Source organism: Monomorium pharaonis, chromosome 9 (genome assembly GCF_013373865.1).
Source record: "Monomorium pharaonis isolate MP-MQ-018 chromosome 9, ASM1337386v2, whole genome shotgun sequence".
In the NCBI taxonomy this organism is placed as follows: domain Eukaryota; kingdom Metazoa; phylum Arthropoda; class Insecta; order Hymenoptera; family Formicidae; genus Monomorium; species Monomorium pharaonis.
In genome coordinates this window covers 7949962-7974960 of record NC_050475.1, presented here as the reverse complement: position 1 = coordinate 7974960, position 24999 = coordinate 7949962, and the positions used below count along the sequence as shown (strand labels likewise).

Below are 24999 nucleotides of genomic sequence, written 5' to 3'. Positions count from 1 at the left end.
TCCAAAATGCCTCGTGCGGCAAAATGAGTCGCAACGGCAGCGATGCCAAATCAAAGTCGTCCGCGAGCCTCAAGTGAGATCACGGTTATTACAAATCCCGAGTAACAAAAATTTTCTTTGGATGATGGAACAAAACACTAACTCTGTTACCGACATTTCGTGTTACGTAGCACGGAACGCAATCAAAATTGCATGCATGATATATTACTCACGAAGTCAGAATATTCTTTGTTGAATATTTGTAATGCAATAATTTTAGGCGATTTTTGGCGTTTGGTACATATCCCGAGTATACATGCTAATGATCAAAAGCATGACTTTATATAAAGGAAAGAATTAATCGAATGGTGGAAGAAAAGTAAGAGTTACCTCGGCAGCTCCGTGATTCCACTTTCAACTTTGATTGTCCGGTAGTTCGAGTTAGAAAGAAGGAAGCGAGATGAGACGTTTTTTCTTCACCAGGCAATTCCTCTCATAGTAACAAATAAGTAAATATTAGCTTGCACTATCATAATGATATTTACTTATTCATGTTTTGTTCGCATATAATTAAAAAGTGGTTTTGTATTTTGGAACACATCGGGATTATCACATGTTTTTTCACACATTCTACATTTTATGTTTATTACATCTTTATCTTGTATTTCGTAGCAGTCATATATTCAGTTGACTTTTTTCCTTTTTTTCTTCTTTTGTGCTTATGGTTATTATTTCGGGTACAGTCTCTAACAAAACACATTTTACCACATTTTTTATCTAGTGATTTTGTATTTTCACTTTGACGTTACAGAATCGCGCGAACAAACTCATGTGAGATAAAAGTGCGAAAAGTGAGTGAACTCACTTGAATTACAGAATCGACCCTCAGGTGTGTACACTGCAGGTTTGCGTACAATAATAGAATCGTTTCTATTGTTTCTATATACTATTATCCTGCTATCGTTTGGAATATTAAGATTATCTTTTTTGTATTGTTGCTCCTGCAAATAAAAATAATTTTCGATTAAAAGTTCTATGTTAAAAGTTCTATGTTAAAAGTTTATCTACGTTAAAAGTTTATCCGATTTTTGTTTTGCTTTAAATCTTCGCAGTATCTTGAAATCTCTTATGAATCTGTTCTTTGGTCCAGGTAGAGTCCTCTGGAAATTTGTAAGGTGCAGCATTTTATATATAACTGTATAATTTTGCTCGCACTTTTAATGTGTACTTTCTCCACAATATTTACGCCTATAATTATAAATTTACTTTTGAGAAAAAAATTTTTTTTACAATAAATAACAATTAATACGAAAATCTGAAATTGTTAGAAATATAATATTTTGCATATTCTGTAGTATAAAAGTTTTTTTTACAATTTTTCGTATAATTTTTGGAAATTGTTAAGAATTACATTAAGTACCTGGAGCATCGTCCAACTAAAGACAATGGCTTCTTTATTAATACAAAAATCCAGCCCATAATAAGGTTGCTAATCATCATACTAAAAGTGAAACTTGTCCGAGAACTTAGTGTACTGGAGTCCATTGAAGATCGCATAATTAATTGACCATTTCATTGTCTTCTAATTTCCTTCAATGAACACACGGTACGTGTTGTCCATCCAATGGTAATAAATATGTACTTCTGATTTACCGTACGAACCACTCGGTGGTTCGTACGGTGCAATCATTTTCATTGAATACCATGATAAACGCGTAGACGAATGATATCGCAGTCTCACTGTAAATAACAAAACTCTGTTTTAGTCGATCAATTCATTTGCAATTATTCTCTCACATTCTTTCGTTCTCTTCGTTATGTTATCTTATAAATGGGTGAGACATTCATTAGAACGAGAGAACGTTCCTTCTATATCTCCACGTTAAAAACCCACACAACACGAATGACTGTTTGCCGACTGATAGTCGACTTTTTCCAGTCGACTCGAAGTCGACGTTTAGTCGACTATTTTTCGAATGAATTTTGTCGACTTTAAGTGTCGACTATAAGTGGACCTAAAGTCAACTATTTTCGGGAAATTAAAAGTCGCCTTTTTATCGTCCAACTTTTAGTCGACTTATATTGTCAATTTAATTCCCAGACAATACTTGTGTTCAATTTTCTAATTTTTAAGACATCAAAATATTATCATATTAAAGATAATAAAAGAGATGTTGCGCTCTATTTATTTATTTGAAATACGCGGTTTTTTGCGTATTCTGTTCCGGTTTTGGTCATTTCAGAGTTAGAGGTTATAGTTTTTATTCACGACAACGCGGCCGTAGAAGAGACGTAATTCGTTGACGCCGCATTTTTTATCAGATAATCCTTTGTATTATTTAACAACTTTTACCAAATGTTACATAAAATTAATTATAGAAAGTATTTCCATATTTGATCGCGTGTACGTGATCTACTAAACCCATCCCGTTTTCATTGCGACGATCTACAGACATTTGCAGCGAAATTCTATGGGAGATGCTACTGCGAACATTCGAACGTTCTCAGAATGTACTTGGTTAGTCGCAGTACGTATGCGATTGTTCTGAGAATATACGCAATATATTTTTGCGATATTCTCAAAACGTTCTCAGAATCTCCGTGTGCTGTTAGGGAAATTCAGGAAAACTCGAACGTGTACAAGAACTTGAAGCAAAGATCAAATTGCTAACATTCAATTCCATGGATAAACATCAGTACATGAACACTTATAAACAAATGCAAAAATTATTGCAAGAGGAATCAATTTGCCCCAGTCAATGCTACAATGTTTATTGCTCAGTTTGAATTTTGTTTGCGAAAATCTATAACGAAATTGTGTACGATTTATTATCGAGTAAATGCCAGAAAAATAGGATATCCTTAAAATTGAGAACATGATTCCAATGGCAGAGCATTTATCAAAGATTTAAAGACTATATGAATTTGGCAGCGGAAGCTTATCAGATCTTGTCGGTGGAGCAATACAATTTAAAAGTACCCGCAACTGTGTTAAACGCAAAAAGTTTGAGGTCTCATTGTATATTCATAATTATATTGTTAAAATATGCGGAAAATCGACTCAATACAGTTGAAGTGAGCACGTACGTATTTTCCTTTAAAATTTTAAATTAATTTATATACGTTTCATTCTTTTTATGTTTACTCTTTTCGAGAAAATATCAAAATTTAACAATAAATCTATTTTATATAATTACAGAAGTTTGTAGGTAGTAACTAGTTAAATGGTTTAATAATAAAGTTAGAGTTAATAACTTTTAACTTTAATTTCAAATAAGTTTATTTTTAACTTTAACTGGTTATTTTTAAAACATTGACTTTAACTCATTACTTTTTTCTTAAGTTAAAAATTTCCCTATGTAATAAAAAAATACATTTATATATATAAAACTTTTACTAAAATTTTAAAGAAATTGGTGTTATGTGGGAAGTGCCAAATTGTCAATTAATATTAGTGAAAACGACTATACTACAGTCAGCAAATTAAGTGTCGGGTCACCAATCACCAATGCGCTTTTAATTATGTAGAAAAAACAAGTATCATGAAAGTATTTGAATCCCTCGAAGATCGCACAATAGCCATAATTTCGTTGAAACGTTCGACAATCGTGGCCTTGATGTCTAGATTATACGTTACTCGGAAACGAATATTGTTGTCTTTCAAAAACTTTTACACCGATCGTGCGACAAATTCTTTTCCTTTGTTCGTTTGTAGGTATAGGAATAAGCTCTCTCTTTCTCTCTCTCTCCAATAACCGATTTGCGACAGAGCGACCGAGCCGGCCCGAGACTCCTCTACCAGAGATGACGATTGTTTCTCCCATTCGTGGTTTACATATATTCAGAAAATCATAATATGCCACGCAGCTGTAAATAAAGAATTATAATATCGTTTACAGTACATGCCTTAATTTTTTGTTATCAATGTTAGAACAGATAAAATAGACAACCTGGACAGCACACAATGTCTCAAAAAAAAAAAGTCAAAGCTATATCTACTGACTTATGTAGCTTTAAATATATAGTGGCTTTTAATATACATACAATTGATATGAAACGATAAGCAGGTGTGTGCTGTTACAGACTGATCGCACAAGCTTGTCAAAATTCTTACCCCATTTTTTCTTCAGTATGTTTAGGAAAAGGGACGGCGGCAAATTCCCCAGGTCTGAACAGTCTAAGATCCGAAAATTCTTTTCATTCGGGTTGATAATCATGTGTGATCTCCAGCTTAGGTTTTCGAGAATCATCGTGCCTACCGGATACTTAAACATAATGTATTATTTTTTGAACATTATTGCGTATCATTAGACGAAGAGAGAACAACATCAAATTCCGCTGGATATAACTTTAAACCACTTTTTTGCTTTTTGGTTAGTACAGCATATAGCATCTTTGCAGACATGCGTTCTAAATGTTCTTTTGTTACGGTCATGTTTAATGCTGTTTTCCTCTTCGTCTTCAACGCTGATTTGAAAACGCATATAGCATTTACACAGGTCAACGAAAGACTGTTCCTTTCTTTATTTTTTGTCAAATAAAATAGAAAATATTCTCTCAGGATCTGCATTAGAATGAGGAAGTGAATTGCATTTACCAATAATTTTAAATTCGGATATTTAAAAATATTATTATATTTATGCGTTAAATATCATCAAAATTGATTAATGCAAGAGCTTCCCGGAAAAAATATTCATTTCTGATACTATATGTACATATATAAATGAGATACGAACATATATAAACGAGATATAAACATATATAAATTTTACATGTCCATATATGGAGCATATATATTCATATATGATTATTTATCGCCATAAATGATCAGATTGCACATTTAACATGGCACAAAATGTGATCATATTAGTTCATATATGATCGGACATAATGATACATGTATTCAGATATGACATTGTGCCGGAGAATAAATATTCATATCAAATAGTATATGAACATATATAAATAAATTATGAACAGTATAAATTTTACATGTCCATATATGGAGCATATACATTCATATGTCGTTATTTATCGCCATACATGATCAAATTGCACATTTAACATGGCACAAAATGTGTCATATTAGTTCATATATGATCAGACATAATGATACATGTAGTTAAATATGCCACCGTATCTGGGAATAAATTTTTATATTTAATAGTATATGAACATATGTGAATGAAATATGAACAATATAATTAGTTTTACATGTCCACTTATGCAGCATATATATTCATATGTGATTATCTATCTCTATATATGATCAATTGGGATGAATACAAAAAAATGTGATACATTATAAACATATATACTTCATACGGCCATATATGAGAATATATGATTAAATCATTTTTGTAAATCCTATTTAAGTGGTCTTATATAGCCATATATGGTCTAATGTTCTTGTATATTATCATATGTGATCATGTGGAAGCATTTATATGATCAAATATAATCATATATGAACATATATACACGGAAAAAAGTTTGGCACTACTGCTGCATCATAGGTGGTAGTGCAGCGCCACCTCGCATTTAGGACTACAGAGTGCCAGTTTTGGGTAACTGGCAGCACTAAGCGCCGGGAGAACTGTTCTCCCCACCCTGATGGGGCAACCACTGCACTTTAAGGTTAGGAATGCTGCGGTGCGAGATTGGGACAGCAGGGCTCCCGATTGGGACAGCAGGGCTCCCAAACTGAGAGAACTGCCGTGCCAAAGAGAAGTACAACAGCGCACTCTCATTTCGTACAGCTGTTACACTAGTTGGTGCTTCTGTAGTGCCAAACTTTTTTCCGTGTACTAGGTCTATCCATAACTGGTCCGTGCTTATAAATAGATCCAAATATATATGTTCATATATGATTATACATGACCATTACAATTTTTTAAACTTTAAGGTTTTTAAATAATAAAATTAAAATGTTACAAAAATAAATAATTTATTATGTAATATATTTTTACTATGCAACATTTAATGTTTAAAAATCTTTTATATCTTAATAATTATGAACAAATCCGATTGTCAATAATTTAACGTTTAATTTTCTTTTTTACAACCATATGTATATATATACGTATATTACATACATATATATTTAATAAATATTATATATTGTTCATATAGACAAATATATTAAGAATGTCATTTAGCAAAAGCATTATAATTTTAACTGAAAATATATAATCAAATACAAACTTATATAGTCATATAGAGTTATATATGATCAGGTCCAATACTATATCTCAAAATAGCTTGTTTAAATATATAGGGGGAGTTCGCCTAGTGCCGGACACCTAAGGTTTTTTCAGGATAAATAAAAAACTATTTCGTTATATATTTTTTATATTGTATTTATTACAAGTTAACATATTAGAAATCAAGATAAAAGAACAAAATAATCAACTTTGTCAGAACAATTATCTTAAATCACAGTTAATCTTTGATTTATGATTTTAGTGAAACATAAACTGGCCCCTAATACCGGACACAATAAAAGTAAGTCCCCTAACGCCGAACAACTTTAAAATAATAGGTACCGATCACAAATATAGTTAGCAAAACACTCAGAGATATCCACACAAGCTAAAAAATAAAAAAATAAAACAAAAAATTTTTCAGACGGCAAAAGAGGCACAGATTTACCAAAGGGCAAGAATAAGTTTCGTATAGAAGACACAAACATATTATTTGATGCATTAATAACCGGACTTAAAAGAAGTGTATGACAAACTAGAAAAAAGATTTCGCGTTTTCTCATAACCAAGAACCCTTCAAGGTAATTAGCTTCAGGCCCGGATAAATGTGCCACTGCTGTTTGTTTTCGGTGCTTTGTTTCTTTTTTTCTTATCAGGTAAATTAGTTTCTTTATATAGCTCTTCAAGGCTCTTCTTTGCTTTTTTACCTTTTCTTTCATTCTCTTTTTCTTCAACTAATATTTTATACGGAGATGAAGTGAGAATTTGACTTTTTTCGGATTTTCTCTTCCTTGCTTCGGAACGCTTCTTTGCAGCATCGGGAAACGGGGATAACTTCAATAAATTTTTGGAAATATCTGGAACAGAACTAGTAGACGGATGGATTTCTTTTGTCATTTGTGTGTCACGAACAGGAACAGCATCTAAGACTTTGGAAGCTACAGGAGCGGTCTGAGTCCTTATTTCTTCTAATGGAACGTTTGTCATATCACTTGGTAGATAATCAATATCTGAAAATATATTTTTATCAAACGGATAAATTCCTGTGCATTTAAAACCAGACACCGCAATGTCTAATCGAGCTACTTTTGTGAACGCTTCACCAACAAGGCCTGCAATATCATAATCAGTTATTCGTGCTCCTGCGTTTGCTCTCATCCACATGTCACATCGCTCATGGTAAGCATTTTTGAAGGGCTTCATAAAAGTTCTATCAAGAGGTTGCAATTTGTGAGTTGTGTGCGGTGGTGAACTAATTAAGTGAATGTTATGTTCTCTACAAAAATTTATGACATCCAATGATTTATGGCTGCTATGACCATCTAGGAGAAGAAGCACAGGTGATTCTTTTGAAGGATGTGAGAATTTCTCAAAATGTTTTAACCATTGACAGAAAAAGTCACTATTCATCCAACCTTTTGGTTGAGCGACACCTTCACTCTGTGAGGGAGCATTAATCATAAGGCGTTCATTCATTTTCATTCTTGGAAAGATAAAAAACGGTGGTATGAAATATCCATTAGCACTCATGCAAAACATGATTGTAATGTTCTTGCCTCTTTCAGCTGAAGTAAGCTTTCCTACTTGGCGTACAGCTTTTGGAGCTAAAACTTTTTGATGTTTTTGTACGCAGCTAACTCCCGTTTCGTCACAATTATATATGTTAGAAGGAGGAAAATTATATTGATTCATGAGTTTTTCAAGATTTGAGAAGAACAAATCTACCTGCGGCTTATTAAAACCTACAGCTCGCATCATACTCGTAGACTCGGGTGTTCTTAGTGATAAATCAGGATGTCTAGCCATAAAATCATAGTAAAAATGTTTACCAGCTGTTCTTTTTTCAGTGTTGAAGCGATGAGGAAGCTTTAGCTCTACAGCTAAGTCATATGCCAACTTTAAAAATTCTTTTTTCATAAGTGGCAAACATCGATTAGATAAGTCTTTTACATGGTTCAATAATTGTTCTTCATATTCTGGTAGGAATGTTTTGGTGAATCTACCAAGCTTAGGCTGCAATGCAATTTCTTCACCGGACTTTAGGCAGGTTATTTTGTCATGTAAAGTGCTTTTAGGAATACTATACTTTAGCGCAGCTTCTCTCAGTCCCATTTTTTTTGACAAAACTTTATCAAGAGCAGTTTTCAAATTATCCTTATCCCATGATCCTTTCTTTTTATTCTCCATAATGCCTCCTAGGTTTTTCTATTCTCCAAAAACAAAATATTATAATTCAATATTATAAAAATAAACATAGACACATAACGTTGACATTTTCATTGTCCGGCATTAGGGGAAAATGTTCTGTCCGGTACCAGGGAACAGCGAATATCCAAAATAAAAAAATATATTTTTTGAACTGTATCTTTTTATATAAAATACACTGACGTAATTGAAAAAGTACTTACCAAATTACTTAATAAAAATATAAGTCAATATTTAATCACAAGAGTTTTGATAATATACTCTTCTAAAATTTACGCAGTACAATTTTTTTCTTCCGAGCGCAACGATTGATAGTTCCTATTTGTTTACTGCGTGTCGCAAAAGCGTGTCGCTAGGTCCAAGGTTATTACTCCCTCCCTTTCTCCTTTTGCCACTATAGCGTTTTCTGTCGCGTTTCTATATGTATAGATATTTGTTGTGTCCGGCAATAGGTGCCGTCCGGCGTTAGGCGAACTTCCCCTACAGCCGCGAGTAGTTCGCAAAATGGCCACTAGGCGAAGGCACGGCGCTTCTTTTTCTCGTGAGAAAATTTACTCCAAAAGGGTTATAAAAGAAAACCATCACTCACGGTTTACTTCTAGCAGTTAGTACTTCACTAGCAGCAAAGTGTAGTATATATTGTTTTTGTTATACGAAGAGAGTTCGTGGGCCTTCGCAATTCAGAGAGAGCTTCCGAAAATTGAGAAAATATAAAAATAAAATTTTGTATAATTATATACTTATTTGTATAATTATATACTTATAGAATTATATATAATCAGATCACAATACTATACCTTCAAATATAAACTTATTTAAATATATACGCTCAAATATATGACAGATAATCATATATGATCATATATGAGTTTTTGCAGACAAAATTCATACATGAGCACATAATATTACTTCTTATATGAGCATATAAAAGCATATAAGAGATATTTTTTCTTGATAGTGATAAATTACTACACGCAATTATATGTAATTATATCAAAATTTGTATAAATTAATATGATAATGTTGGAGGTCATCAAATTATATATGGCTAGATTGAATTATGTATGGATGGATATTTTTAATACGAATATGTCTGTTTGTGCCTGATCGTACCTGATCAAACATGAACATATATAATATTATCGAATCATTTTTTATCATATCTGGCCAATTTTCATATATGACCAGACGTGACTAAATATATATGATCATTTATGAAGAGATATGAATATTTTTTCCCGGGTTGCTTTTCTTCAATTGTGTAATCGGTATGCAATGCGAACCATTTTTCCTTTAAACCGGTTTCATCGAAATCACTTAGAGTTTTTAAGTAAATTTTTCTTGTACACCTGTTGTCGAATTAGTATGTACCAAAAAAATTTTCTTTTTCTTTGCCTTTTGTCTATATTCTTTTACAAGATGCTTTAGATATCTATTACTGCGTTTTAATTTAACGTTCATATTATACAAAGATTTAGTAATGGGATTAAGATTTGTAATATGTATCACATTTTGTAAGTTTGGTCTTGTTTTCCTTTTTTCTTACTCGAAGATTGTTTCGTATTTTTTGGAACATTATCATTATGATTCATAACTTTATTCTGAGATTCTATATGTAAATCTTTTATCTATTGTCTTGAAATTTGATATTTTAATGTAAGTTGTAATTCAAGATTATCATGTTTCTACGCAAACAACTTCCGATCATGTTGCATTAATTGCTGATTATGTTGCATTATGTATTGATCATGTTGCATTAATAGCTTGTTCTCGCATTTTTCCTTCAAGATTTGTAATTTTTTGAACAAATATATTTGTTTCAATATGTGGAAACTGGGAAACTTGATTAGACTGTTCTATATTTTGTATTTGCGATTGTTCATTCTGTGAATGTGTATGCTCCAAATTATTATTTACCGTTGTGTCTATTATTTACGAACTTTCTCTACCATTTGGCCTTTTCACGCTCGACATTAACGGCCCTGTTGGCCGCCTCAATGTGGGCTCTAGCTACGTGCAGCCCCAGACTACTCTTGGTCTGGAACTCCTTGGGGCAGTGCTCACAACTGAAAATTTCTTGGCTGCCGTGTTCAGCCTTGGCTCTGTTACTTTGGCTGCCGTGTTCAGCCCTGTTTAAGGCTCCATCAGAAGTGGATCGCCTAGAACCAGATACGACCACGTCAGGGTCCTTCGCACTAGCAGAGCATTCACTCTGCGCACGCAGACCCCGGGCCATCCGAGAACCCGGGACATTCAATCTATTACTTTTTCTTTCCATGAATTTTCTGCGTGTTGGGGAACAAACGGATTGACAACCGAGAGCTCCCCGAGAAACCTGGTCTTTCTTGGCCCCACAATTCACCATGACCTCGGCACATGGCTCGAAGACCTTTGGGGCGCACAACGCCACGACGCCACTTAGTTACAGGGGCGCAGCCCTCGGCGCACCACACTGCATCCAGCGGTACCACGAGAAGGTGGACGCGTGACTTGACTGTGAGAGGCTATAGCTTACGCATCAGGGAGCGCCCCGATTGACCACGTTGCAATTGACCACAACCATTTACAGCAATGAATGTTTAGAGTTTTTCTGTTGGACCGCCAATTAGAAAAGCGGTGGTCAATTAGCATGCCCTAGCAACCATGACCGTCACGTATGGGATCCCAGGCCCAAAGAATCCGCCGAATCAAGGGCCCCAAGACCAAACGGACAGAGAGTCATAGTTACTCCCGCCTATAAAGGATAAAAATATATAATTAAAATAATAAATTTTTTAATAAATCCAAAATTAAATATTAAACTATTATACCTCTTTCACCCATGTTGAATATATGAATATAAATATAATGAATAGGCCCTCTTAAAAAAACGGAAGTTAGTATTTTAATGTTTATTAGACATTCAAGTAAATTATCAAGAAATACAACGTCTGTATAAACATGTACATATTGTAACCGCGCTTGCGAGCGACGGCCGACTTTGCCTCCGTCTATTTCCCGCGAGTGTGTGTGCGTGTGCTTCGACGCAATAATATATAATTTTCCCAATCTAGAAAGTCCAATCTTAGCTGTTTCACTATCTCAACTAATCGATCGTCACTAGGGTACACCCTTCGTCAAAACTTAATTTGTCAAAACTAATAATTTATGTTCTGCAAATTTTATTAGTAATTAAAATTGTGCACTTCTATATTCTTTGTTATTTCTTGCAATAATTTTTACAATTTTATATATTTTTTCAAGTAGTTGTAGACGCATTTTTTCTGATGTGGTCCTTTCATAATTACTACCATTTGTTCTTGTACAACTGCTACTCTTTGTGCAGATTCGGTTAATATCTTTAGTGCAGCTGAGCTTTCAGTAATATTATATGTTTCATGGGCGTCTTCAAGCACACTGCGCTGTCTATTTCTTTGATTACTCAAAGCAGTTGTAGGGCTTGTGGATATCCTCGGTCGTTTCCTTTGATTTGTTAAAACTTGTTGACTTATAGGTTTGGAATGCGTTGTTGCTGTAGCAGCAGCAGCTATACTTGTGGCCGTGGTTGCAGCTGTACTTGATTGTCCTTTATTTCTATAGATAACTCGCCATTCTTCCACTTCGTTTGTAGCCTTGTTTATTTCTCCGAATATTGGTTTATATCCTTTTTCAGGGCACGAGGATTTTTCTTTAGAAAGTTTCAACTCTTGTGCGCGTTTAATTTTGTATTCCAAAATTTTTTGTTTTTTTAATCGTTTATGTTCTCTACCTAGTTTTTGTTCGTGTCGCCACTCTCGTCTATGCTTCTCTAGTCTACGCTTCTCTTCAATATTTGTACAGGAAGTATTGCGATCTTTGCTTGTAGTGAGAGTTGATTTTTCTTTTTCGTTTTCAAACGTCAATCGATTTGTTTCTGGATTCATTGCTCATCGATGACGTTTCTTCACACAATTTAGCTATTAGTTAATTGTCGTGTTCGATTTCGCGGTTATCAGACAAATTTTTACTCCCCTATTCATAATTTTAAGTCGCGGGGCGTGCAACTATCGTCCGCTTCTTGCAATCGCTTGCATTCCTTACTTGAGTTTTTATAGACGAAGTTGAGGATAAGAGTTTCCTGTCTCACGGAGGTACAGCGTGCTCCTCCTCGTGTTCTGAACTCGATTTCTTACTTACTTGGTTAATTAAGGGCGTCTGGCCCTTGTTGCCCTATTCCGAATGGTCCCGCGCGAGTGTTAATGCTCCGGCGCAAGCGGGAGCGTAAGTTTGATTTTGTCTGAGGAGAGTAATTAACGAATTGAGTTAATTACTCGATTTGCGCCATTGCTATTAATGATTCAGGGTTGAGGCGCCTTAGGAGAGGATTACTTCCCTTTTCGCGTTTTCGCGATATTTAATGCGGTTTGTTAAAAATTGGCATTTTTAATTAACGCATGTCGGTAGAGCAGGCCGCATGCTTGCAGCGCGTGATCGCTCGGGCCCGGCCCCGAGAGCGCGTGAATCCGCCGGCATTCGCGTTACCATGGTGACACGTCATCGTGGGGCGCGATTCTTGTCAATTTTGTGACGGCCGGCAAGAAAAATCGGCCGGACGTAACACTAGAAAAAACATTTACAAGAAAACAATACTCATTATCAACACAAATAATATTTCGAACAATACAAATCGACAAATCTTGGAGAATAATCCAGGAGTATTATCCTGATTGTTAATACCGATACAGAAATCAGGAGTTTTGTAAATTGAGAATTGCATAACGTTATGAGGCAAATGAGGAAGTAGAGGATCCTTATTGTGTCTACCGGAGAGTTTGATGCAAACATTATTATTCTTTTTAACCGCACTTCGTTATTGAAATTCTTTCCGTCGATTTGCAATTTGCTGTAAGTGCTAATTCGGTTTTCGACAACACTGACGAAAATATGTCATATTATTTTCGTACGGAAAAGCAGAAAAAGAATTGAGTGAACCAAAGTACTTTACATCTTCAACAAGATGTAAAAGACAATGTGTGTTATATGTCATAAATTCAGCCCCATAAATATCATCAGTATTATTTACAAAAGTGCGTAATGCTGACTGAGCTAAAGACAAATCCGAATTTGAAATAGAAGATTTACATAAAATGCGAATACCAAATTTAAAAGCATAAAATGTGAATAAACTAACGGATGAACAATGCCTGCAAAAACTGCTGGACCACTGTAACATAAAATTTGTTCAGTGGCTTTGAAACTCCTAAACTTTGCAATTAAAGTAGGTTTTCGTGAAAACTCTCGAGGACACCAATTCTTTACCGTTTCTAAACGTTTAGACAGTAATTTTGTATCCCATGGCATTAGTTTTATGAAATGGGAATATTTACCTTCGATGAGACCAAACTCAATTTTTTTCCATAACGCCCAATAGTACAGGGTGCATATATTCAAAAGGCACTTGAGTTGGAATTTGTATTGGAAGACGAGAAAGAGGACTATTACCTTCTTTATGATGTTCTCCATCGAGACATTGGGAATATTCTTCGACAGTTCTAAGTCTATGATTTACTCCACGTAAAACCATAGTACCAGGACGAAGGCGTTCACCTATTATCCAGCATTTAGAACATGGTACTTTTGCGTTGTATGCTGTGTGATTTAACATTAACGCACGAGCAGGTGCATCCGCGATAAAACATCTAAGTTCAATCTTTTTCGTTACATCATTGAATTAAATTTCATTATTTAAAGTTTGAAGAACTTCAGTAACGAATTGTTCAAAAAAAATTGACGGATTAGTAGGTTTGCTTGAACCTCTCCATATTCCCACAATTTCAGGCTTAGATTTTGGAATATTCGCTATCCTAATTTGAATCGGCCACATTTGAATTCTACCAGCAGTAACCAAAGTTTCTCCATCAGTATTAAAGTCGATTAGAAGATGTTCTAGAATTTGCATTACAGGAGTTTCATGAAGAATGTGAAGAAGACCTGTTACAAATCCTAAATGAAGATATTTGCCTCCAGATATTTGATGAAGCTCACAACGCATTCGAGAAGTTTGAAGAAGTGATCTAACATCACTTTTTAAATTAGAAAAGCCACCATGAAACTTGAGAACTTTTAAAATAGCATTTGCCTGCACGTGAGACATATTGGTCGATAAAAAAACGTCTGCAAGTTTTTATTCAAAATTTTGTAAAGTATCAAATAATTCCAAATCATCTTCTTCGTCAATTTCTATTCCATTTGCATTATTGCACGAGCTAACTGACTCTGTCACTTAAATTTTCATGCAGTGAAAGCACGGTGGCAGCACCAGGACCACACGCAGTGACAGCACTGCGTGCTTTTACCGTGCATTGCACGTTTGGCTATCGGGGAAGTTATAACTCTAACTTGATACTTGATTTTGTAGATTATTATGTAATGAGCACACAAGATATATATAATGCAAATGTGTGTGTGCACATCTTTATTTATTAATATATATATATATATATATATATATGATAACATTAATTGAGATTGAGTTCTTCTGATCATGACATGAATAAAATTTGAACAGTACATGCGCATGCATTTTCTGTATGCATTTTTCAAAACATATATGTTATAATGATGTAATTAAAAATACATATCATAATGATACGTACTGAGAGCAATATAATATCATTTTGTATATTTTCTGATACATACCTAAAAATTCTACAATCATAGAATGCTTTTTGAAATTTTCTTTTAATTTTCTATTATGTCTTTCCGAGACATTTGTTTAAATACACAGAACGAAATGGGCTTAAAGTTATGTAGCCAAGTAATATCTCTGTAATATTTAAGAAATAATTCTAAATGTTCACAATCTTTGAAAATGATATCGACTATCAATTGAAAGCCTTCTTCTATTAATGTTTGTGGTAAAAAAGCTAGAGATATTAATAATTTTGTAACACATCATCCTAATTCTTTCTTTTCTTCTTTCAATAATCCATATTTATCTGCATTACGTACTAATGCCTGTAATTAAAAACCAACATGAGAAGAATTAATGTACATTGAAATGTTATGTGTATTTTTATTTGTTATTACTTAACTATAGTGAAAAAAGCAGTCAATGAGTTGAGCACTGGGGAATACTGTTTGTATAGTTTTTCTCTCTGCTTTCTCAAAATCGGATACTATTGTGGTAGGTTTTATATTTATAATATTTACAATTTCTTTTAAAACTTCAATATAATTTTCCGTATTACGTTTATCCATAATATACAATTGGCATATACAATTGGAAATGTCTGAAATTTGAGAGCAATTAAATTTACTCACACTTATATGAACGTATGTGTATTTTGCAATTAAATGAACCAATTATTTATCGATTAAACTAATTAATTATTTTACTTACTCTATTATTATATCTGGTTAGAATTGTCCATAATTGACAGTTCTTTTTTAATTCTTTTTCAGATGGGGTACTGCAAACGTCCCATCTACAAAGATCGTCAATTCCGTTCTATGATTTGATTTTATTATTTTATCTGTCAAAGTCTTATTGATAAAAATTACTGCTTTTGTTATGTTATTATTAATTACAAATTTATTTAGCAAAGATTCCGTTTTGTTTATTACGGTTTGTTATAAAATTGATCGAATAAACTATAATTCTGAAAAGTAACATGAATTACTGACCGATATATTAGTAAAGGCTGTCAGTTTTCTTCGCTTTAAATGAATAATAAAAAAATACGATTAACACATAAGTTTAAGTAACACATTGGTTAAAAAGTAACAGGAAAGATACACATAAGGTCATAAATCATACAACAGTTATGAGTAACAAAATAAATCATCATACAGTCACATTAAATATCATTAAATATCGATTAAACCCAATAGAATAGATCATATTGGAAGTAAAAATTAGTTTGGTCTGTTTTTTGTGGTCAAAAATGCATTTATTTCAGAACAAAATAAATGAACAGATTATTCAAAGTATTGTCCATCGCTGATTATTACTTTTTTCCACCTCTCAGGCAATTTTCGAATTCCATCTCGAAAGAATGTCTCGTCTTTTGAGGCCATCCAAGTTAGAAGCCAATTTTCGATTTCTGTGAAAGAAGTGAACCGGTGACTTGCCAAATCGTGCTGCATCCGGGACAACCAATATTCAGAAGGAGCAATGTCCTAAAGAATACGGCGGGTGCGGTAAAATATCCCACTTAAGCGTTTCCAAATATTTTTTTACGACTTTTGCGACATGAGGCCGAGCGTTGTCATGCAGAAGAATAACTTTGTCATGTCTGCTCGTATTCCGGCCGTTTTTCTCGTAATGCACGGCTCAAACGAATCAATTGTAGCCTATACGGATCTGTCCTTACGGACAAGACTTTTTACACGTTTATCCTTTTTTAGTGTGATGTCCTTACAGACATTTTATTAATGTAACGTTTAACAATTTAAATCTGACGAGGAATTAGCAATATCAACAGCATGTAACTTTAAAATACTATGGTCTTTTTTACCAATATTAGAGTATAAATTCTTTGTTGACATTAGAGATAAGTGTTTTTTTTATCAATCATCATATTTATACACGTTTCTTTTCTAGTTTGTACCGCTGATTTGATTACGCAGATGGCATTAATAGTAATAAAACGCTTTTTGGTTTTTATATTAGTTAATAAAGAAAACAAAATGACAAACAGTTTTCTTGAACTGTTGTTACAATATCTTCATGTCCTTTCAGAATCAGCATTTGAATTAGGAAGTGATCCAACAGCATTTAAAAAACTTTAAATTTGGATATTTAGTAATATTATTTGAGTCCTAACGTATCAAAATTGTTTTCCACATTTTATCAAATGTTTTTGTAGAAAGATTGTTTCTTCTGTATTGTAAAATTTAATGGCAACACAGTCCATTTTTTCTTTAAACCATTTTCATCAAAATCACCAATCGTTTTTGCTACAAAAGAAATGTCATTGAAAGATGTTTTCCTATCAGAATTAAATAAACTGCCAAAACTTTCAAAAACCATTAATTTTGATAAAAATAAATTATTTATAGGTAATTTTTTACAAATTTCTTCTGCAGCGGTCACATAAAATGACAAACAGTTTTCTTGAACTGTAACTGTTGTTACAATATCTTCATGTCCTTGCATCATCAATGCTTTAAGATAATTGTCGCATTCAGATCCAGAAGTAATTTTATGAAAAACTTTTTGATTTTCCTTTAAAGAAAATACTGTGTTTATAATACAAAAAGGTTTTAAATGTTCATGTTTTAAAAAATTTTTGACAGATTAAAAAAAAAGTTTATAAATTTTGGTTGTAAAACATGAATTTGTGTATCGAGTTCTTGAAAAAATGCATTAAATGCATTAAAATCATTTAAAGTGTATTTTAAAAAAGAAAATAAGCTTTTGTTTCTAATTTGATCATTGTGAACAAAAGTTCTTCCGCGGATTTATTTTTTTCGCTAATAACTTGTTCATTAAGAAAAAGTTCAATCTTATTTCAATATTTCAAAAGTTTCTATACATTGATAATGAGAAAGCCAATGTGTATCACATAATTTTTTTAATTTTAGGTTTTTATTTTGAAAAGATATACAAAAGTCACAATAAATAGCTAAACGTTGAACTACTATTTACAAAATTAGCTATTTTTTAAATAAATTCAATACAAAAGTCAGGTATCTTTTTGCATGCAGCTTGCGCTGCTAACGCAGAAGAATGACACGGGCATGATAATGTTAATAAATTCGATATATTTCTTCCAATTTATTTTAAAATGATTTTTGTTTACCTGTCATTACAGACGCATTGTCGCATGACAAGACATTTTCAAATTGTATTTTTAATTTTTGCATTCCACATTTCAATGCGTTAAATAACTTTTCTGCACTACAATCTGTGGCATCTATATCAATTTTACTAATTGTGTGCGATGATCTAATGTCTTTACATCGATGTATCGGACAAGAAACGTCATCCATTTGTCATTTGTAATGTCAGACGTTTCATCTATAAATAATGAAAACTTTCTATTCTGAATGCTGTTAACAATACATTCTCTTTTAATTGGATACAAAACCTTTGTTAGTACATTTGTACGTTTTGTTTTACCTATTGTCATACTTTTTAATACATTAGGATCATTTGCTAATTGTTGAAAAAAGTTTAAAATGACTTATGCATTTTGGCGAGAAATATTTATAGTGACAATTAATGCAACATATATCTGATCTCCACTTCTTTTTTACGCTCTTCAAATAACATAACCGGTTTATTACTTTTTGTATTTGATTCTTTATTTAATTTGTTTATTTCATACTCTACAACAATTTCCTCTCGCGACATTTCGGCCGGCACTCCATGCACAATAAGTCTGGGGTTGATTTTGACACTACTTTCGATTCTTTAGTCTTACCTTAGCCAGACCAGAATTCTTCTTTATTATATTCAAATTCAGCTTAATAGCTTCGAGCCTGATGCCATTATTTGATGCAGGAGCTATCTTGCTGACCTTGAGCGGAAGAGAAGCTAGGCGAGATTTCAATACATCAATTTTATTTAAAAGAACGGAAACAGATTTATAATGCGTCCTCCACGGTAGATGTCCGGTACAGAATTAAACATCTGTTCTTATTTACAAACAACAAACTCGTTACTAAACAAATCTCTCCCGGCAATCGGCCGATCGATATTGTCTATCGGTTCTACAACTGACTGGCGGCGCGGAGTATACCGGGCGACGCGCAACGCGCAACAATATCATTGCTAGACCTTTGTAGAGACAAAAAACGAATCTATGAAAAGTTGCACTTACCCGTATTATTTATAATACATAATACATAAAGAGACATTTAATATAAATTTCATAGATTCGTTGTTCCATAAAAAAAATCGTCACTCACCGATCCAGTGCGCAACGAGCGGAGTTATTCAACCACGAAGCTGCGATGATATTGTAACACATAAACATAAGATTCAAATTAAAACAGTGCTCAAAATAATAAATATTTAAAGTTGAAAATTTTACGCGTACAATAAAGTTTTAAAATTCGACTTTGAAACACATACGCATATGTACACACGTAGGCACATATATTGGGAGCGCCCCGATTGACCACGTCCCAATTGACCACCGCTTTTCTAATTGGCGGTCCAACGGAAAAACTCTAAGCATTCATTGCTGTAAATGGTTGTGGTCAATTGCAACGTGGTCAATCGGGGCGCTCCCCATATATTTAGTAATATTTTTAAAAATTTTATTTTTTTAAAAAGATTATTACAAAAATAAATATGTAATATATAAAATGTTATATACATTTTCTTTCTTTTTCTAAATACTCTTGATTGAACTTTGTTGAGATAAAACCGAATAAATAATAAAAATTATTTGTGCAAATAAAAAATAATTATCTCGAGGTTGCTCCGCTGATGCTCGATGCTCTTTCTGGACCTCCTGATGGACTGATTAAAACATCAATTTTTTTTTCCTTATTAAAAAAATTAAAAATAATATTAAGATGGTTACTTACCGCATTTGCAAAATTGCCGTCATTTTCTAAAAATATTTCAAATTTATCGAACTTATTTTAATTGGTAAATTCAGAAGATTTATAGGTTCTTGAAGTTTACTTTCTTTCGGAAGGAGGATTCTATTGAGTCTTCCTTGACTTATGATGAGCATGTCCAATTTGTTATGCAATTCTTGCATTTGGACAGGCTGCCACGCAATCCTTCCTTCCGTCGTCACGAGACACTTGCGATTACATATGTTACAATCGCGCGAGAACTAATTAACTGTTAAGAGTCTTTCGCGCGACATTCCAATGCGTCACCCCACGTTTATAACACCCACGATATGATTTCCAATTCGGAGAATGCTCCGTGGAATCAACACCTTGAGTCGACAAGTGCGGAACACGCGGTAGCTAACACGAACAAACGTCAAGCATCGAGCAGAAGAAAACAAAATTACAATTGTATTAAGATTATAATTAAGAATTCTTACTGTTTAGTGCCATTAATCGTTTGCCGATGATAGAACGTATATCTCAATTAGCTCGGAACCGCGACAGCGCCTTGCGGTCTTATCAGCTTTTAGGTGCGTCCATCGGTCCGGCTCGTGCGCGAAACACACTTGGGGCGAGAACGTCGCAAGAAGCAACGCCTCGATGAGCGTCCCATACTGTCGAGATCTCAAAAGTACGAGTCCCGGTCTATGAAACTAAGAGATCATTCGAATGGGAGTTATGCAAAAAGTCCTTTTAGTCCTATTGTTAACGGAACTCCCGAAGCAAACGCGCGACACGACGAACCGGCTGCGGTTTGTTTATTCTTATTTGAATCGGCGATTATTACAGACTATTACATCGAGACACTCGGCTTATGATCCATCGTTGACTCCTTGTAATCCATCTCGTTGACTCTTTATCTTTCATCTTTGACTCTTTAACTTGAAGAAACAATTTTTACATAAAAATATATGTAATTGTATATACGGAAAATGTCCACATATGTTCATATTAATTATTCTTTTTCTAAAATTTCTGTTTAATATAAAAAATAATAGTCATACGAAAAAGACAAAAATTAATAGAATGATAATCTTTGCGTTTCTTTTACAAAATTAAGTATAAAAAAATGAGGAAATGTCTGTCTTTACAGACAAATAATTTTAACATTGGCATTAATGTTATTACAATACTTATCAATTTATTAAAATACATAATTATTTACTTGTATGCTCCATATATCAAGGCATATTGTTTGTGTCTTAGAAGACTGCAAATAATTGGCGATGCCGTTTGATTTGCATCTCGTATTAAAAAAGTCAGGTCCCATATTTTTCCTACATTTAATATATTTTTTACTTTATCGGTCAAATAAAAGTTCATTATGAACTCAATAGTGTCATCATTAATAGCTGTAATTTTTTATTTTGTTCAATCTTTTAGTTAAAGGATTAGTTAATTGTTGATTACTGTAAACAAATAAAATATTACGTGAACTCTGATTTTTTTACACAAAAACATTAAGTTATAAAAAATATTTTAAAATTAAAGTGAGTACTTACGGACGATTTTTGTCGCCTGCTGTTAATTTCTTTTGTTAAAGGAAGTCGATGTAAAGACCAGACACAGAAGCGTTTTGTAAAGCAAGCTATAAAAATCTAGACGCTGTTCAAAAAACAAAAGAGAGTAGGGAGTGGGGGAAAACGTCGTGCGGCCGAATGCGAGCGGAAAAATGCAGTGCGTCAGTCAGTTCTAAGCAAGCAGCCTAAAAGGCAACTGCTCGTCGTGCTATGTAGAAAAAGGCAGTAATAAAATTAATCTTTTATTTATCACATATCGGCTCTTTTCTCAATTCGCCACTCAACTAACATTAACATCTTTACTGGAAACAAAGCTTTTATTACCTGTTTAAAATAAACATATTTTAATGAAAGCTATAACACTGTTGTGAGTGCATCACACTCACATGTCGCAAGCGATAGACGGTGTCGCATGACATCTCGCGCGCGGCCATCGCCCGGCCTACATACCGGGCGTCGCACCGGGAAACGAATCCGGTTGCCTAAGACTCAACACCCAAAATCATCTGATTTTGGGGTGGAATCCGCATGGCCAGCGATTGCTGGCTAAGCGAGTATCCTGTCCAAAGGCCTATGACCGCGGAAGTACCTTCCCCGGTCATACGCCTAAAAACGGTGTATATATACACCGTGCGACAGACAACGATCGGGCTTTGTTACACCGTATACAGCGACGCACGTATGTCGCCGACTCGTTAATATTTGTTACGGTTTATCATAAGTGTTATCAAGTGTAACTAAGAAAGAATATACATATACATCTTTATACTACAACTGGCTATAATCTCTCGAAGACCTGACCCGAGGAGCATCAGCAGACGATCCCTAATTGCTGTGACCCTTTATCAAAGAAGGGCCACAACAAATCTGGTGGCAGCGGTGGGATTCACTGCCGAAGAACCTACAAGGAAAGTACTCCCTAACGGACGCAGAGTCTAGAAGAGAACAGCTAAACAGAAGATCTTGCCCAGCTATCAATGGCCTGGACGTCGCCCCCGACAGGAGAGCATCTCTTGCCGTGCTCACGGGAGTATTAGCCTCAAAGCTGCGGGTTGCTGAACTCTGCTCTATGAGTTGTACTATATATGATCCCGCAGTCTCTGAGAACTTTGCCCAGGGGAAGGCGCTTGGATCGTTCGAGCTTTCAATGATAGTTGTCTCCATGGCCGTTATCGGGACGGCCTCAGCTTCTATCATCGCTGTGCCCGTCCTGTCGCTCTCATCGATGTCAGCCGCACTGCGCGACGCGCAATGCTGTCGCATCTCTTGGCAGAAGCTTCTAACCATTTTGTGGTAAGCCTCCTGTCGACGCTTACCCTTGATAGCTTCGAGATTCCTATCAGGGATTTTCTCTTGAAGGTGTTGGTTCATAAAGAGAACATTCCCGGCTAAGGTAGCTGTAGTCTCAGTACGAGCTATGAGACGAACTTTTTCCACAGACCATCTGGCTTTCACACGCTCGACATTAACGGCCCTGTTGGCCGCCTCAATGTGGGCTCTAGCTACGTGCACCTCTAGACCACCCTTGGTCCGGAACTTCTTGGGGCAGTGCTCACATTTGAAAATTTCTTGGCTACCGTGCTCAGCCATGGCTCTGTTACTTTGGCTGCCGTGTTCAGCCATATTCAAGGCTCCATCAAAAGTGGATCGCCTAGAGCCAGATATGACCCCGTCAGGGTCCTCCGCACTGGCAGAGCATTCACTCTGCGCACGCAGACCTCGGGCCATCCGAGAACCCGGGACATTCAATCTATTACTTTTTCTTTCCATGAATTTTCTGCGTGTTGGGGAGCAAACGGATTGACAACCGAGAGCTCCCCGAGAAGCCTGGCCTTTCTTGGTCCCACAACTCACCATGACCTCGGCACATGGCCCGAAGACCTTTGGGGCGCACATCGCCACAACGCCACTTAGTTACAGGGACACAACCTCAGGGAAGCGCACCACTGCGGTACCATGAGGAGGTGGATGCGTGACTTAACAGGGAGCGGCTATGTATTCGCTTCACCTGCCTAAATAACTGATAGCTCCAATCCCAGGCCCAAAGAATCTCATAATAAGAATTAAGAGCGAAAAATAAAATATAGTTTTTTAGTACTGTCAAAGTAACCGATTTACATATATATATATACATTCAAAATTTTTTGTATAATATTCATATGTATTGGGACCACCGCTTTTCTAATTGGCGGTCCAACGGAAAAACTCTAAGCATTCATTGCTGTAAATGGTTGTGGTCAATTGCAACATGGTCAATCGGGGCGCTCCCTATGTATTTACATTTTATTAGCAGTAATGGCTTTTGATGTCCCCTCTGCGTTTTCCATTTTTACATCATAAAAATTGTTCTACAATTTTATTCTAAACAGAATTATTAAATTATAGTTACAATTATAGTAGTTTTGTTAATTGATATTAAAAAAATGGATTACTCTTATGGATACTCTTACCCATGAATATTCATTAGATGTCTCTTCATATTATGTGTGTTATAATTTATGATGACTTTTAGACATTGTTTACATTGCGCTTCATTTTTGTTTAACCGCATGTAATCCCAAACCCAGTGGACGTGTTTATCATTCAAACATTGTTTTTTGAATTGTGTTAATTTTTCTCGATGATAATGTAAATGTTCCAAAAATTGTTGGTGGGCTATCAAACTATACTTTTTGGGACAGTAATTGCATACTGCCCCATTCTCTTTTAATGTGTAATGGCGTCGAAGCCACCGACGTAGTGGAAGCTGTTCTTTTTTTTTATTATTTTTTGTAATATTGTACAATTATGAAATAAATACGTTTTTAATTCTATTATAATTTTATTAATGTCAAAAAATAAATGCGTTTGTAATTATGGAAGAGAGGGGTTTCCTCGCCCCTCTACAGTTTTATCTATTTTCACTATTACCGCTCGGCCAGCGGCGCCGCGACGTCCCGCAGAAATACAATTCCCCTTCTCCTTCGAAACTCTCTCTCTCATTTACGCGTGCCTGACTCACGTGCGCGATCTCAGGCGCGCAAAACACACCCGTACGTAACAACTGGTGACAGCGGTGGGATCAACTATGAATCTTCCCAATCCAAGGTGATAATAGTTGACAATTATCTAAGGAACACAAGCTGCAATTCTAGGTATTGTTATCTTAGAGTTTAGACTCTTACCAGGATCTAGTTTGGGTATTGATCTCATACTTCACTCTCAACATATCTATCACTTATAAACACATTGTAGCCCTTATCAGATATTTTCTTAAACATAGCCCCTCTGGTTATGAAAATAAGAGCTATGTACTGCATATTTCTGTGAAAATCTTTATTGTTAGAAAATTTAAATTCTCCTATTTCTCCTTCTACTTTTATCTCAGCCTTAAATTCTTCCAACAATGTGGGGTCAGCTGCTAATCTAGCAGTGTTCTACATGAAGTTTATGCAGCATAGATAACATTTCTCTTGGGTTAAATCCTTCATATTTAGCAAGTTCAGCCATCATCTTAAAATAAGGCAAATCTCCACTCATGGTTTCCCAATCCATGGTCTTAAATCCATTGC

At 34.6% G+C, this 24999-nt stretch overlaps 2 protein-coding genes across 2 annotated transcripts; both read right to left on the bottom strand.

The window, feature by feature from the left end:
- Positions 1-6773: 6773 nt before the first annotated feature.
- Positions 6774-9590, bottom strand: LOC118647347. Its single transcript, XM_036292115.1, has 2 exons — positions 8591-9590; positions 6774-8387 (listed from the first exon to the last, which is right to left on the bottom strand). The coding sequence occupies exon 2, from the start codon at positions 8367-8369 to the stop codon at positions 6774-6776; it is 1596 nt and encodes a 531-aa protein (XP_036148008.1). The 5' UTR covers positions 8370-8387; positions 8591-9590.
- Positions 9591-11605: 2015 nt separating this feature from the next.
- Positions 11606-12289, bottom strand: LOC105836355. The gene has a single exon (XM_012680329.1). The coding sequence runs from the start codon at positions 12287-12289 to the stop codon at positions 11606-11608; it is 684 nt and encodes a 227-aa protein (XP_012535783.1).
- Positions 12290-24999: the final 12710 nt, after the last annotated feature.

Coding starts and splice junctions, on each gene's coding strand:
- LOC118647347 (XM_036292115.1), bottom strand. CDS start 8,369: ATGGAGAATAAAAAGAAAGGATCATGGGATAAGGATAATTTGAAAACT.
- LOC105836355 (XM_012680329.1), bottom strand. CDS start 12,289: ATGAATCCAGAAACAAATCGATTGACGTTTGAAAACGAAAAAGAAAAA.